At 36.5% G+C, this 17,140-nt stretch overlaps 2 protein-coding genes across 8 annotated transcripts in view; one reads left to right on the top strand and one right to left on the bottom strand.

Annotated features, from left to right (window-relative positions):
* KPNA5 (karyopherin subunit alpha 5) overlaps positions 1–10,123 on the bottom strand; it is a 52,871-nt gene extending 42,748 nt beyond the window's left edge. The window contains exons 1-5 of the mRNA XM_025864741.2: positions 9,856–10,123; positions 4,477–4,610; positions 2,987–3,088; positions 2,769–2,868; positions 1,454–1,548 (exon numbers count right to left, since the gene is read on the bottom strand). Of these exons, the coding sequence (XP_025720526.1) occupies positions 1,454–1,548; positions 2,769–2,868; positions 2,987–3,088; positions 4,477–4,610; positions 9,856–9,859 (435 nt within the window). The 5' untranslated portion in view covers positions 9,860–10,123. The remainder of the gene's footprint in view (positions 1–1,453; positions 1,549–2,768; positions 2,869–2,986; positions 3,089–4,476; positions 4,611–9,855) is intronic.
* Positions 9,743–17,140, top strand: part of ZUP1 (zinc finger containing ubiquitin peptidase 1) — a 36,551-nt gene continuing 29,153 nt past the window's right edge. For 2 of the 7 annotated variants that reach the window (XR_012378539.1, XM_073893824.1), the window contains exons 1-2: positions 12,155–12,385; positions 13,688–14,263. Coding sequence is in view for 5 of the 7 variants with exons in the window: in XM_073893824.1 (XP_073749925.1) it covers positions 13,702–14,263 (562 nt within the window). In the remaining 2 variants the exon portion in view is untranslated. The other 5 variants (XM_073893826.1, XM_025864722.2, XM_025864730.2 and 2 more) reach the window with 5 other exon arrangements.

Genomic DNA, 17,140 nt, shown 5'->3' with positions numbered 1-17,140 from the left:
AGTCCCCAATGTTATTCTTGAATACTCTATGCTTTTTGCACCTGCTGTTCTCATAACAATTAATTTTCCTCTTTTCAGGTTCATCCGGAAAAGGTTTATCCTCAAGACTAGCCACACAATACTACATTTGTGAAGTCCTCTTCAACTTCCCCTACACAGATGAGTTATTACACCGTGCTCCTAAAGCACTCCATTTATAGTTCTGTTATAGCACTAAGCATACTATGGCATCACAGATCTGTTTACATGTTTGTCTTTTCCAACAAAGAGTGAAGAATTTCTGCAAAGGGACAATGTTTTAATTTTGTAATACAATGCCTTACACACACACTATATGGCTAAAACTAACACTCAATTTTATTTATTCGTATTTACTCATTTCCTCTTTCATTTAGAATTAAAAAGCCAAATAATAAACTAGATATCAGGAGGCCTGGGTTTTAGTCTGGACTTGGGGCTTAAATATGAAGCAAACGGACTTCTAGCCCTTACAGAGTTAACACATAAAGACTTTGAAAACTAACGCACAGTATTACTATATATAACACAAAGTGGCTTTTTCCTCAGACATCCTTATTGTAAATACTCTCAAAATTTTTCAGCATAAAAATCATGATAGGTAATATTCATGTGTGCAACACATTCCTTTGCTTATTATCTAAAATGTGAGGAGCTTTCCCAAATTACTCAGATCAGTGGAACACTATTCTAAGTTGTAATTTCAACAACTATTACTCAAATAGCTGTAACAATCTTCCACTACTGACAACAGCGCTGATAAACTACATGCAGGTCTTGTGCAATTCCTGATAGATGTAATTCCACACTATATTCCTACTTAAGAATATATATAGCAATGAAATCAGGAAAAGCAATCTTTCTTTAAAAAACAGTAAATATTTGCAAACTTCAGTCATTTACTATTAGCAGCCAATCATTTGGAAGACATCTTATAACTGACACTATAGTATAACTGAGAAGTAATGCTCATCTGGACAAACCTAACTTTGGTCACATTTTTAGTAGATTTTATTGATTTTTTTTTTCCAAAAAAAGAACTAATCAGACTAATGTCTTAAAAGGTGAAAGAGTTTATATTAAAAAGTTACAACTCTAATTAGCTAAGAGCCAAAAAAAATTTACCCATTAACATTTTAACTTGAGGTTTTCTAAAACGAAAAAGTTATTAAAGGTTGACAACTACAAAATTTTTATTAGCATTACAAATGATTTTATATAGTTTTCCCAAAATTGTTTTAAAGAAATAACAGTCCCTAGAAAAAACTAGCATTGTAAACATGACTAAGGTAAGACAGGTGGCACTACCTTCTCCTTTAATTTCCAAGTATTTCCTGAATGTTTACAATATATTTAGTATTACAGAAGTTCACTAGAAACTTTAATCATATGTTATTTCTGGAAAGAGATTAAGAAAGAAAAATTTAGAACTCACCTGTAAAGTACAATTTTCATTTCTTTCAAGAAATTTCACAAATCTCTGTACAACTCCTGGTTTCTGTATAACCTGATCAATTGGTGGATTAGGTTCTAAAAATTAAGAAAGAATTAAGTTATTACATAGACACAAAAAGACAATAACCTGGTCCCTGTGTCAATTAACAGGATGCACAAAATAACTCTTTCCTAGGTTTCAATGACCAAGTTTAAAAGCCTTAGGTGGATTTAACCGAAGTAAACAAATGTTCTCATAATTGCAATGTTTACTGAAAAGCAAATTCTTTTTCATTAATCACAGTAAGAAAAATTTTAAAATATTTCCTACACAAATATTTAAATATTGTAAGTTGAACGCTATTTAGAAGGTCATCTTCACAACATGGAGTATTTCAGCCTAATACTCAAAACACCAACTGACAGATAATCCTCCCCCTAATCCTTTATTAGTAAACACCACTTTCCAGGGATGTCTCCTTCCCTATCAACCATTACCTAATGCTTCTCAGCCAAATGATATTCTATTCTGTCAGGGTATCATTCATTATTCACAGAAATGCTACTGAACTATATAGGATTCTTCATAAATTTTCATGAAATGCAGAGGGCTTTTGAGAATCATAAAATCTCTAGGAAATTTTAAAACAAAGATATGCAAAATTAAAACCAAGATATTTCAGCTACTGGCAATCTACGTATCTATCAACTCTTCCTTCTCTCTTGGCTTCAAAAAAAAGTATGCTCTTGTGATTCTCCAGGAACTTCTGTTAGTGTTCCCTATTTATATAACAAAAAGGATAAAAAAGACTTCTTTTAGGGGCGCCTGGGTGGCTCAGTTGGTTAAGCAACTGCCTTCGGCTCGGGTCATGATCCTGGAGTCCCTGGATCGAGTCCCACGTCGGGCTCCCTGCTCGGCAGGGAGTCTGCTTCTCCCTCTGACCCTCCCCCCTCTCATGTGCTCTCTCTCTCTCTCTCTCTCTCTCGTTCTCTCTGTCTAAAATAAATAAATAAAATCTTAAAAAAAAAAAAAAAGACTTCTTTTAGGGTTCCCTGGCTAGCTCAGTCAGTACAGCATGTGACTCCTGATCTCAGGGTTGTGAGTTCAAGCCCCACATTGGGCACTGGAGCCTACTTAAAAAATAAATAAACTTTATAAAAAAAATAGACCTTACTTACAAGTATATTTTAAAGAAAAATTAAGACCTACTGACTTACTGACAATGAAAGTGTCTTAAAATAAAAAATATCTAATAAATAAAACTCTATTACAGAACCTTTTAATATCAAATAAGCATATTGAAAATAATTCTTGCCTTTAGAAAGCAGCTTTCTAAATTTCTGTGTTGCTGTTAGCTGCTGATCAGCATTGTTAGAAAAAATCATCTGAACCATATCTGTGGTGATAACTTCTTCCTAAAACATAGAAAATATAACTTATCATTTAAATATTTTGCATGAATAATTGTTGCTATACCTACTACTTCTGAAACATTGTTGAAGTATAATTTGAAATACATTTTTCTGTATCTACCTCCGGAATGGGCACAGTGGAACTGATATCCGGATCCTGGATAGGACTTTCTAGCATAGATTCATCATTTCTGGGCAAAGAGACATTTCTGCGTTTGAACAACTGTAATAAAGAGAAATCACTTTATACACTGGGCTTTCCATAAAACACTGAATTCCCATAGAATTATATTTTTCATTTAAGTGAACAAAAACTGATCATTTAAAATTCTAAATATTTAGCATTTCTCAATCACTATACCATGAAGTCCTAAATTATCTTTGAGAAGTTAAACTCTCCTGGTTTGGTTAGCTCTTACCTGCAGACTGCTTTGGGTCATTCTTAATCTCAGATCTTTTACCAATGGCTGGTCCCATAAGTGGAGTACACATTTACGTTTTATAGCATTTGAAATAGCATATATGCTCACACTGGTATACAAGATGTCTAACTATTTTTCTAAGAAAATCTTAATAAAAAAGCAAATTAGTTACATGGGAGAAATATTGTGGTATATTGATAAACATATCAGATTAATAAGGAATAGAGAACTCTGAGGAAAAATGGCCCTATCCTTTTTATTTCAGGAATGAAAAAAAATTAAAAAAAAAGAAAAAGAGGAATGAGGCACAGTGAGGTCACTGAGGGGGATTTATGGATACATTTCCTATATCAAAATAGAGAAGAAAAAAATCTAGTATATTCTTTTTGATAGCTAAAGAAATACTGCTCTTCTTCAACCGGTATACAGTTCTTTCTAATCATTCATTCAACAGATTTTTTTTTTTGAGTCTCTACTATAATAAAGTAGGGACTGTGCTAGATACTGTAGATAGGGAGATGATGAATCATATTTCTAAAACAGGGCTTTCTCTACTTTCATCACTGCTAGTCCTTTCTACACATCAGTTTTTAATTCATGCATGTGAGGACTACACCCTCTTAATTATAAATACTTCTAAATTTAAGTACATCTTGGAATGAAAAATGTTGAGATGTACTCTTTGAACTGTTTTTCTATTCTTTATGTCACATATATAAAGTTCAAAACAGAGAAGGCTAAGAGAGCTAGACAGCTGACGAGACGACATAAGGAATAGTATGAGTAGCAGAGGAAGAGGACTAATTAACTTGGGAGCAAGAACTATGAAAACCACAAAGCAACAAATGAATACAATGTTTTTGGGGGGGGCAAATTTTACAATGACAAATGGAAGTGATCTACATAGGCTCAATAGTAAAAATTTCTTAACACTGGGATAAAATATGATTAACATAAAGTTTTATCAATAAAACAGAAAAGCTGCTCCTCTCAGTGATTAAAAATAGTACAGGATTCTGATTCATAAATTATTCCTGGAGTCTAGTAAATTAAAGAACAGATTTATTTATATTCAATTTCCTAAAAACACTTTTTCAAATTATCTAAAAATAAGCAATAATAATGTAACTTCTAAAATCTATATATTGATGCTTCTGTGTTAAACATTTAAATATTTTAAAACACCTACCTGCTCTTCCCTTTTTTGTTTTCGAAGCTGTATTCCTTCTTCTTCTCTTCGTCTACGCATCTCTTGGGGATTTAGGGCTTTATTCTTGTAACTTTTCATTCTATAGTTATCTTTCCCTGGACTAGCCATGGCATCTTAAGGTTAGGAGAGAAGAAAACAGATACTGATAATTCTTCAAAACAACATGAGATGTTTACTAGGAAAATTAAGTTCATGCTTACTACTTAAATAGACTGACAAAATCAATTCTGAAAATTATGTACAAAGAATACATTTCCCTCACACCCCTATCAAAATTGGAGCAAAGTGACAAAATATTTTTGGACTAAACTATCAAACAAATAATAGATTTTGGTCTAAACACAGATAAAAAGTCATTATCCTAACTTCACTGATTTTAAGATGCACTCCCCAATGCCTGGTGTTTTAACCTTTCTGAAGGGGAATGCATCTTAAAATCACTGTCAGCCAGGATATAATCAATCATGAAATAGGTAAAAAACTTCTACAGCTCCTGGCAAGATCAAAAGATAGCCAGAGTGAAGTATCTTCTTTTCAATGGAATATGATCTTAGGCTTCAATAAGCATCCCTCAAATATTTTGAGGGGGGTCTGGCTTCTTTAATTTACTTAAGGTGCTGTCTTCAGAACTAAGGCTGCATAGGTCATGACTTCAGTCATGACTGCAAAAATAATTTGAAATACTACGGTATAATTCTTTTTAAATACTGAAATACTTGTATACTTTATTTTTAAGTAGTTTTATTATAAATGTATTTGAAAACATTAACATTTATATAAACATATTCTTACAAGTATATTTATAATATTTTACATAACATTTTACATTTAAAATAATAAGACAATTTTACTTTTAGAAACCAGAGAGAATGTTGTGATCAATTAACACTTAGGAAGAAACAGAAGAAAAGAAAAGGCTGGCATTTATCTGCCATCTCTGATGTCGAAGACAGACTACTGAACTCATAAATTATACTCTAAGTAGTAAAGTACACTAAAACATATGCATTAAATCCTGTGAGAGCATAGAAGAAATAGCAACTAACTGTGCCTTAGGGAGCTCTGATGGTTATCTTAAAAGAGCAAGAATTTGTCAGGGAAGAGGATGAAAAGGGAAAATCAGGAAGGAAGAAGCACTTCAAGCAGGGGGAATATATGCAAAGGCAAAGAGTTCTTGCAGAAGACTGGCATAAACACAAAACAGTAAGAGATTAAGTGTGCCTAAACAAGATTTGTGGGAGAAAAGGCAGAAGGTAAAGCTAGAAAGGTAACTAAGAACACATATGGTTCCTGCAATCAGGTTGAGAAATTTGGATTTGGTTCTAAGTAACAATTAAAAAAATTGAAAAGAACATTGTTTCGAACTTTGATGATGAAGACCTGAACTAAATTAGCAGCTGCACTGAGAATGGTTGATTTCCAAAACATTGCAGAAATTGATTCAATAAGAATTAGAGACCAAATAAATGTAAGGAATATGTGGTGAAGAAGAAAAAAGAGATTAGGATGACTCCATGGTTTTTAGCTTGATCTATATCAGTATGGCAACAAAATAAGCCAAGACAGGAAATAAAGATGGAGTATCAGAGTGATGGTTTTGTTTGATTGCCTGCTTGTTTTTGAGATGAAAACAATGAATTGTTTTATTTTTAAATTTTTTTTAAAGATTTTATTTATTTGTCAGAGAGAGAGAGACGGAAAGAGAGAGCGAGCGGCAGGCCCAGGGAGAAACAGGCTCCCTGCTGAGCAAGGAGCCCGATACAGAACTGGATCCCAGGACCCTGGGATCTCGACCCGAGCCAAAGGCAGATGCTTAACCAACTAAGACACCCAGCTGTCCCTATTTTTTAATTTATATACAGTAAAAAAATCACTCTTTTGGTATAAAGTTCTATGAATCTGACAAATGCACAGGCATAAAACTATCACAATCAAGATACAGAACAGCTCCATGACCCCTAAAAAACCTGGTCATGCTCTTAGTAACCCCTCTTCCACCCTTAATACCTGGTAACCACTGATTGGTTCTCCATCTTCACAGTTCTTACTTTTCTTGAATTTCACCATAAATGGAATAATAACAGTATATAGTCTTAAACTGGCTTCTTTTATTTAGCACAGTGTATTTGTGAGATCCATACTGTTGGCATAGATCAGTAATGTACTCCTTATTGTTGAGTAGTATTCTATTGCATAGATACTTCACAGTTTATCCATTCATTAGTTGAAGGACGTTTAGGTTGTTTCTAGTTTAGTGCAGTTATGAATAAATCTGTTATAAATATTCATGTACAGGTTTTTGTGTAAATATAAGTTTTCATCTGTCTCAAGTAAATATTTAGAAGTAGCACTGATGGATAATATGGCAAGTGTATGCTTCACATTTTATAAGAAACTGCCAAACTGCAAAGTATTCCATCAGCAATGTATAAGACTTCCTCTTGCTCTATGCTCTGCGGACACTTAGTATTGTCATATTTTGTTGGTAATTGTAGCCATTCTAATAGATGTATAGTAACTTTCATTTTAAACGTGTTATACTTATATAATACTTAGGGCACATACAGGAGATTAAGACCTAGGACAGTTAAAAGTATGGGTCAAGGGGCTCCTGGGTGGCTCAGTTGGTTAAGCGTCTGCCTTCAGCTTGGGTCATGATCCCAGGATCATGCTCAGCGGGGGGCCTGCTTCTCCCTCTCCCTCTCCCTCTGCCTGCCACTCCCCCTGCTAGTGCTCTCTCTCTCTGTCAAGTAAAATAAATAAAATTAAAAAAAAAAAAGTATGGGTCAAAACTCAGGAAGAGCCCTAATTGATCATCCAAGATCATGCAGAGCTATAAAATATAAAAGAAAGATGGCCAAGGGAGAAATCTTGAGAATGTTTGTTTACCTTTGAGTGGGAAAAGGAAAGAGCAAAGGAAACCAAAAAGAAATAGGTGAGAGAATCAGAAGTAAGAGTCATGAAAGAGAAACGAATTCAAAAGACAAAGGAGTATTTCATTTGTAGTAGTACTAAAAACAAGCCACTCAATTTATTCATTTATTGATTCTTCCAGCAAATATAAGTGCCTACAATAAGCCAAGTACCACATGAGGCATAAGATTTGATAATTACTGGTAAAGATAGGGAGAAAAATTTCATTAGTGGTGGAACTAAAAATAGAATGGAATAGGCTGAGCACTTCAGAATGATTTAAAAAGTATTTTGTGCCTTTGAATCTAACACATGTAAATTCTAGCAATTAAAGTATATTTATAATCAACGAAAATCCTTCCTTAAAGTATTTAATGAATTGATTTCAACAATACTGTGTGGACCTACAAATACTTACCATTAGAAACAGCTCAATCTAACTTTATTAGTAAAAATATGTTCAGTATTATTCCCTAAGTATTTCATATATAAAAATTCTGTCTCATTAATAAGAGGTTAGGCTCTGGGAAGAGAATAACAGAGATGAGTTCACTGCAGAGCAAACTGGGCTTCAACATTAGTTGTTGAATTATGCTCAATAAGTATAAAATATTTTAGCAAAATGAAATGTTCACAGCAATAAGTCTCAATATTTATCACCTACATTAGACTTTTCCAGGTCATTGGCTTCTAACAGCTTCTGATCACATATCCTCATGTATGCAAAATATATTTGTGCATTCATCTTCAATGTGTATTTATACACAAGTATTACTAATCTAATAATCTATCCCATTAAAAAAGTAAAGGAGGGCATGTGTTGTGATGAGCACTAGATGTTATACGCAACTAATGAATCATTGAACACTACATCAAAAACTGATGATGTACTATATGCTGGCTAACAGAACATTAAATAAATAAATAAATAAATAAATAAATAAAATTAGAAAATTCTTAGAAAGAAATACTTCTAAAAGGTAAAGAAACAAGTTCTAATATTTTCTCCCCCTATCTGATTCAATTACCTTGTGCCTCCACAACCTACACACGGGACACTTCTTCTAAAACCATTAATCTAGGTGACCACATTAAAACCTTTAATATAAATATGTTAACCAAATAAAATCTACCCCCAACAACTCATATATCATGTGTTCCTTTTTCTGATGTCGTACTAACTTCTTACTTAACACCTGCATCCTCACTACAGTTGCTTTAAAAGGGACATAAAGTCCAAGAAAAATCATCTCTAAAGGTGCATGACCCAAACAGGATTGTTCCCTTTTCTGGAAAATAACTTTAAAAGACTGTATTTCAAAGGCTGCTATCTCATACAAGTTATTTTAAATATAAGAAATGCTATTCAGCTACTTTAAATCCGCAACAGAGGGATTTTTTTTCTTTTTTCTCTCAAAAGCTTATTTTTCACTCAGCTCTTTGAAAAGCTGTTTTGAGGTTGGGAACGTAACTGGAATTCGAACTTTTTCTAGCATCTATTAACGGAACTTCTTGTGTCCCTAAAGACTCCATTTCTACGGTTTGGGTGCATATTAGTACAATTATACATCGGTACAAAAGGGTAAGAGTGCTGACTAGAGCCCCTACAATCAAACAAGCAGTACTTAAAGACAGAAAGGGCAGAGCTGCTTCTTGTTTACCAAGGAAGAAAGTCGCTTTATGAATCACCGAGTGTAATTAAGATATCAAATCAGAGGTTTAAAAAAAATTAAAAAATATTTTAAAAGCCTAAGAGTAAATGCTGATGTCGTATTCTTTTGAAGTACCACTATCCCGTTTCACAGCTTTCAAATCCTTCATCTCTTATGCATTACCGAGGAAACACTTATTAAATTTTCATCTTGGAAGGGAGCTGACAGGCTATTGGAGGGAAGCATCTAACCCACGCCTGCCGGCGTCGACACTGAGCCCTCCGAGGCACCTGCATCCAGCTGGAGGAAGACAGCTGGCGGAACGCGACGGTGAGACAATTAACACCCGCCGCAGGGCCACCACCGCCGTATTCTGGACACTGTGGAACTTCTAATATGCTGCCGGACTCACACAGACGCTGAGTCCCAGGAGTGAATGGCAACGTTTGACAAGACCCGGAACCGAGGACAGGAACTACCAAGGCGCGGAGAAGCAGAACGGCCGGAGGATGAGCTCGGCTGTTTAAGGCTCCTTCCGAGGGCCAGCCTGGCTGACTGCGAGGATCTGTATTCTCCACACCTTCGCGTCAGCAAGGAATAGGTCCGGCTGCCACGCCCCCGCCACCGCGGTCTCCCTCAGGGGAACCTGAGGAAAAAGACCTGGCAGCATGGCCTGGTCCTCAAGCCTTCGCAAGGAAAGGGGTAAATAAAAACAGTGGCCCCTGGAACCAGTAACTCCCAAAGGGACCAAACCCGAGGTTCACCCAAACTGGCCTGTGTCACTCCCACTTACCCATTAAGGTGGCAATACCCGGTGTCTTAACTTCCCGGCTCCCGGTTGCGGCGTCCGCTGCAGGTAACAGTGGGGTCGCCACTCCGCCCCTAGCGTTGAGCGTAACGACAAGGTTCTCAACTCAAGATGGCGGCTACCTGCGCCCCTTCCCCGAGACCCCGAGGCTCGGCTCCCAGAAGCCCTTGCAAGCGGCGACCGCAGTGGTGGCGGCGGTAGCGGCACCGACCGGCAGAGGGGCGGAGAGAAGCGAGCGCCCCAGCTCCACCCACCGAAGGAGGGGCAGGCCGCTGCTCTGACTCCGGGATTTTAATAGGGCGCGGTCGCGGTGGCAGCGCTGTGTCCTACTGCCCTACTCCTCTGTGCGAGCTCTCATTCATTCACTCATTCGTTGGTTTAGTTTATTCGGTCCTACAAAATAGTACTGATGGAGGGCCTAATCTGTGCTAGGCATTGTTTTAGATATTAGAGCTGCTACAGTGTACACAACGGAAAAATTCCAACCTCGTGGAGCTTTACAGAGGCTCTTTCCTTCTTCAGCTGCTTTAACCTCTTCCTGTATGTCCTGCTCATTTGTTTCAAGCTTTTCAATTTGCCATTTATTTAAAATTTGGATTCTATAACATTTGTGGATTTTTAACAAAAAGGTAGTCACTGATATGTGAAATAAATAATTCCAAATAAAGAATTTTAAATTATTGTAACACACATAGCTTTGTAATCCACCCTGGAGTTCAACAAACGGCACTGAAAAGAGGCTATCTTCTAGAATAGAGAAGATAAAAAACACATGATTCCGGCCCTGAGGAAGATCCTGTTTTCTATCTCTTGTTCTTTTTGTTTTCTTTTCTGAGAAATTTCTTGGGCTATCTTCCAGCTCTGGATGTAGATGGATAGATGATAGAGATAGATAGATAGATAATAGATAGATGGTAGGTAGGTAGATAGATTCTGCTATTGTATTTTTTAATTCTGCTGTTGTATTTTTAATCCCAAGAGCTATTTCCTATTTTTAATTCAGGAATTAAATATCTTTTTTTTTTTGGTCTCTTTGAAGATATTGACTGTAGTTGCCTTGAAGTATTTTTTTTCCCCTTCATTCATTGTCTCTGATTCTTCAGAGTGTTTTTCCTTTTTGATCATTTTGGTTTTAATCTTTCCTGCCACCAGTGTACTCTAAAGCCTGGTGATCCTTGAGTATCCATTCATATTTAAGAGTAAGACACTAAAGAAAACTATTGTAAACTTGTGTATTAGCTGATTGTTTACTTGCCAATTGTTGCCCTCCCTATGGAGTAATAACATGGGATCTTGGCTGTTTCATTGGAGGACTTTCTAAAAGCCCTTATCTGTAGGTCTTTTCTCTCAGACCCATGATTTTCCCTGGAGAAGAATTTTCTAATCTTACTAAAAGGCACATATCAGACATCAGAATGTGATGGGGGGGATGGCCTCATAATTCAGTATTTAGCTTTCACTATCCCCCACTTACAGTCCAACACCTTGACACCCCCTCTCCCCCACTCTTAGCTGTGCATTTCTGACTTAAGTGCCTTTCTGGTTCGTTTTCTTCATGAAACCAAACCTATACCCTCTGTCTTGGAGGGAAAGATCAGTCACTTGGCCACCCGGTAATGGAGGAAATCTGGAGGTAGGGTGCTAACTGCTCCTTATTCAGACTTTTCAGCAAAATGTTCCTCTTTTCAGGCCCAGTTTTAGTATGTTTTTTAGAAGTATCTGGTCTTTAATTTCTGAACATTTCCAGAATTCTGGTGTATAAACCCATTTGTTTTTGTTGACTTCTCTTAGGCATGTTAGTTACTACTCATCCATCCTTTTTCTAGCTTTCAAATGTTATTAAAATCTCATTAGCATTTATTTTTATTATTTTTATTCTGTCATTTTAGTAGATTTTGAGAGGCAGGGAATATAGATGTACATGTTCAGTCTGCCATATTGAACCACAAAATCCCTTATATATTGTACATTATCAGATTATGCCACTCTCCTGTTTAAATATTACAATAACTTTCTACAAGAGCCTACATGATTTGGCCTCTGTCTTGATATACCGTGGCAGTCAAGCGCTAGGGTATTGTGTACTCGTGTAATGTCCTAGTACCCGTCGTAGGAATTCATTCTGAAAATTCTCAGCGCCTTGTGTGCCTCCTAGTAAATTAGGAGTCAGCACCCTGAACCGAGGATGCAAAAAAGACTACGACTCCCAGGAAACACTACAACCCAGATCGACGTGGAGCAGTGCATGCTGGGAGTCTTTTCCTTCCGGGTGACAAAGGAAAAGCTTTTTTTGAATGTAATAATGGAAGTGAAAGTATTTTGGAGGCGCTGGTTCTTGTCTTGGTTAACTGTGAAACTCTGGGTGTAGAGACGGCCTGTCCCAATCTTGCAGGCCGGGAAAGGTAATCGGCGCTGAACGTGTACGTCTCTGCGGGAGAGCCAGACGGCGTCCGCGGCCGACCCGAAGGGGAAGCCAACCGTATGGCAGTGTGGCCGCGGCCGGATCTTTGGGCCGGTAGGAACTAACGGTCCCTTCCCTTATTCCCCCGGCCTCAACTTTGACCCAGTCAGTGTCTTGGCCGGTTTCGGGTCCTGGACATTGGCGCGGACTTTGGGGCAGATTGGACCTTGTGGCATTCGGCCTTTACGGCTTGTCTCACCTCCTGCCCAGCCTGTCACCTGTCATAGCCTCCTTACATCTCTCACCCACTTGATATGATCAGAGTGTTTGGGAGTTCAAGCGTATCCCTCTGTCTAGCCGTGTCCCAGCCTCGGGAAAAGAAGAAACTGTGACGTTCTTTCCACTGGTGGTTTGGGAGAATTAACTTCTAAAATCGGAAACTATTTTCACTTGTCTGAAGGGGAATAAGAAACATAAGGACAACGTAGGAAGTTCTTACAAAGCTAAATTTATTCAAATAATGGGAATAGTTTCCTTATTTTTCTTTTCGTTTTTAAATGATCCTTAGCTGAACGACATAGGAAGGTTGTGGCTGTGAGTGCTGTTTAAAAATTCTAAACAAAATCACCTTTTGTCCATACCCAGTACTTTATTAGTCCATAAAACCCTGAAGTGACTGCTGATTTAGTACAATTCATTTTATAGACCAAACCTCAAAGACATGAGCTGTCTTACCTAAAATTCTGAAACGTGAGATTGCAATCCAGTTCTCTCGGTTCTGGAATCTGTGTTCTTTGCTACCATGGTCACTCTTTTTATTTGGGTTGAGAGGACAGCGTTTGGAGCCTGACTGAGTTGGCATTTTGGCTGACCATTTTCTGACCTTGGTGACCTATCTGAGCCAGGGTTTCCTCCATATAGGATGATAGTAATGCTACTTAAATTACTTTGATATAGCTAAAGCTCTTTAACTGTTAACTCCTGTTAGTAAGATGTATTTATTTACCCTCCCCATTGTTAACAACTTTAAGTTTCTGTATTTAGATAGACCAGTTGATAAGATTTCTTTTTATTTTCTCTTAACTGACTTGCCATACTTGGGCAATTTTATAAACATTATTTTCTTCTCTCCCTCACACCAGACATGCTTTTTGAAATATATTAAAAATTATTTAATTTGAACTATTATTGCCTTTATTTTATTGAAACCCTAAACTTAAAATACAGTAGAGTAATTTTGGTTGAGATTTATAATGAAGTTTGTACATGTGAGGAAACGTTAAGTACATCAAAAATATCTTCATCCAAATATTCCAGCTTTTAAATATTTGTTAAAAATCTATTTCAAATCATTTTATAGAATGCATTTTTTTCTTCAGTCTTTCAAACTTAAAATAATATTATATTCTTTTCTAGCTATCTGATGTACTATGCTTTCTTGTGATATTTGTGGTGAAACAGTAACCTCAGAACCAGACATGAAGGCTCACCTCCTAATTGTTCACATGGAAAATGAAGTTATATGTCCATTTTGCAAGTTGTCAGGCGTGAATTATGATGAAATGTGTTTTCATATTGAAACTGCTCATTTTGAGCAAAATGAACTAGAAAGAAGCTTTGCAAGGATCAATACAATACAGATTAGAACTTCAGATAACAGGAAAGACAATACCTTACAGTGTAGAATGGAAGTTAATTCTGGTGTCCATTCAGCTTGTGCATCTAATCATCCAAAAATTTCAGCTCAAAGCCTGCCTAATGATGGTACTTTAAAACATAAAGCCTTTTATTCGGAGAACTTAACTGAATCTAGAAAATTCCTTAAAAGTAAGGAAAAAGAGTATGACCCATCTAAAATAAAAGGATCAATTTATGAAACAACGTATAGTCCTCCCGAATGTCCGTTCTGTGGAAGAATAGAAGATTGTAGTCAAGATATGGAAAATCATGTGAAAACAAAGCATGCTGATCTTTTAGACACTCCATCAGAAGGTAAGATACTCATTTTATGTAATAAGTAACAGTAGTGTCAGTTTAATATGTGGTGTCCTAGAAGTTGGTTTGTAAATCAGATTACTGCAAATGTGTTTTTTTAAATTCAGCTTATAACATTGTTTATTTGCTATTATTACAATATAAAAATACAATTGTGGAAAAGAATTTTTTATTCAGATAATAAATGTTTCAACTACACTCAGAGTAGTTTTAGAGCCTTTCTGAGGAGGAATATAGTCAGAGTCCATTTTTCAGAGGGCATTCTCATAACACCAGCCCAGGGGCATCTGAACTGCCTTGGACTCTGATTTTCTGTGGCTCTGAGTTTTACTCCCTTATGATCAGAGAACACACTCTATGATTTTAGTTCTTTTAAATGTGTTGAAACTTGTTTTATCTACCAAGATATTGTATATGATCTATCTTGGTACATATTCCATGGACACTTGGGAAAGAGAAATATATTCTGCTGTTGTTGTCAATGGTTGAGTGTTCTAAATTTGTCATTTAGATCATTTTGTTTGTATTCAGATCTTCTATATCCTTGCTGATTTCCTGTCTAGCCTTTTTTGAAAGGAGCTTGTTGAAGTCCACAATTATAATTGTGTATTTGTCTATTTTCCCTTTCAGCCCTCTCAGGCTTTATCTCTTCGGAGGCTCTCTTGTTGGTGAATACAGTACATTTAGAATCATCTCTTTTTCTTTACTGTTGAATTTTAAGAATAATTTGTTTATTTTGGATACAAGTCCTTTCTCAGATATGTGTTTTGCAGATATTTCTCTCAGTCTGGAGCTTGTCTTTTCATTCTCTTAACTGTTTTTCACAGAGTAGAGTTTTAACTTTTAATGAAGTGCAACTTACTTGATTTCTTCATTTATGGATTGTGCTTTTGATGTTGTATCTAAAAACTCATCACCAAACCCAAGGTCATCTTTCCTAGGTTATCTTCTAGAAGTTTTATAGTTACGAATTTTACATTTAAGTCTGTGATCCATTTGAGTTATTTTTTTAAAAGGTATAAGGAAAGTGTCTAGATTCACTTTTTTAAAAATTAATAAATGTTATTTTTTAGAGCAGTTTCAGGTTCACAGCAAAATTAAGGAAGAAGTACTGAGAATTCCATGTACTTACTGTCCTCATATACTCACAACCTCCTCCACTATCAATATCTGTACCAAGTGATACATTTGTTATAATCAATGAACTTACACTGACCCATCATTATCACCCAAAGTCCATAGTTTCCATTAAGGTTCATTCTTGGTGTTGTATATTCTATAGGTTTTGACAAATGTGTAATGACAACTACCCACCATTTTAGTTATCATGCAGAAGAGTTTCACTTCCCTAAAAATCCTTTGTGCTCCATCTAGTCACCCCTCCCCAACCCTAACCCCTGGCAATCACAGATCTTTCTACTATCTCTGTATTTTTGCCTTTTTCAGAATGTCATTGGAATCATACAGTATATAGCTTTTTCAGATTGGTGTCTTTTACTTAGTAATATGCATTTAAGCTTTCCTGCATGTCTTCATGGCGTGATAGCTCTTTTTTTAGAGGTGAATAATATTACATTGTCTGGATATACTACAGTGTATTTATCCATTCACCAACTGAAAAACATCTTGGTTCCAAGTTTTGGCAATTAGGAATAAAACTGCTTTAAATATCCACATGCAGATTTATATATGGACAGAAATTTTCTATTCACTTGGGTAAATACCAAGGAATGTGATTAATGGACTGTATAATAATAGCATGTTTAGTTTTAATAAGAAACTGCCAAACTCTTTCACAGTGGCAGTGAATGAGATTTCCTGTTGCTCCACATCCTACCAGCATTTGGTATTGTCAGTGTTCCAGATTGTGGCCATTATAATATTTGTGTTGTGGTATCTCATCTTAATTTAATTTGAAGTGTTCTCTCATAAACATAAATGAACATCTTTTTGTATGCCTAGTTACCATCTGTATATCTTCTTTGGTAAAGTGTCTGTGAAGGTCTTCAGCCCACATTTTAATCTGGTTTTGGTTTTCTTATTGTTGATTTTTAAGAGTTCTTTGTATATATTTTTTTAATTTTTTATTGTTATGTTAATCACCATACATTACATCATTAGTTTTGGATGTAGTGTTCCATGCTTCATTGTTTGTGCATAACACCCAGTGCTCCACGCAGAACCTGCCCTCTCTAATACCCATCACCAGGCCAACTCATCCCCCCACCCCCCTCCCCTCTAGAACCCTCAGTTTGTTTTTCAGAGTCCATCGTCTCTCATGGTTGGTCTCCCCCTCCGATTCCCCCCCTTCATTCTTCCCCTCCTGCTATCTTCTTCTTTTTTTTTTTTCTTAACATATATTGCATTATTTGTTTCAGAGGTACAGATCTGTGATTCAACAGTCTTGCACAATTCACAGCTCTTGCCATAGCACATACCTTCCCCAATGTCTATCACCCAGCCACCCCCTCCCTCCCACCTCCCACCACTCCAGCAACCTTCAGTTTGTTTCCTGAGATTAAGAATTCCTCCTATCAGTGAGGTCATATGATACATGCCTTTCTCTGATTGACTTATTTCACTCAGCATAACACCTTCCAGTTCTATCCACGTTGTTGCAAATGGCAAGATCTCATTCCTTTTGATGGCTGCATAATATTCCATTGTGTATATATACCACTTCTTCTTTATCCATTCATCTGTCGATGGACATCTTTGGCTCTTTCCACAGTTTGGCTATTGTAGACATTGCTGGTATAAACATTGGGGCGCACGTACCCCTTCGGATCCCTACATTTGTATCTTTGGGGTAAATCCCCAGTAGTGCCATTGCTGGATCGTATGGTAGCTCTATTTTCAACTGTTTGAGGAACC

Source organism: Callorhinus ursinus, unplaced genomic scaffold (assembly GCF_003265705.2).
Source record: "Callorhinus ursinus isolate GAN/ISIS: 27379988/994484 unplaced genomic scaffold, GSC_fseal_2.0 scaffold6, whole genome shotgun sequence".
Taxonomy (NCBI): domain Eukaryota; kingdom Metazoa; phylum Chordata; class Mammalia; order Carnivora; family Otariidae; genus Callorhinus; species Callorhinus ursinus.
The sequence above is the reverse complement of the archived record's forward strand: the minus strand, read 5'-3'. Positions and strand labels throughout refer to the sequence as shown.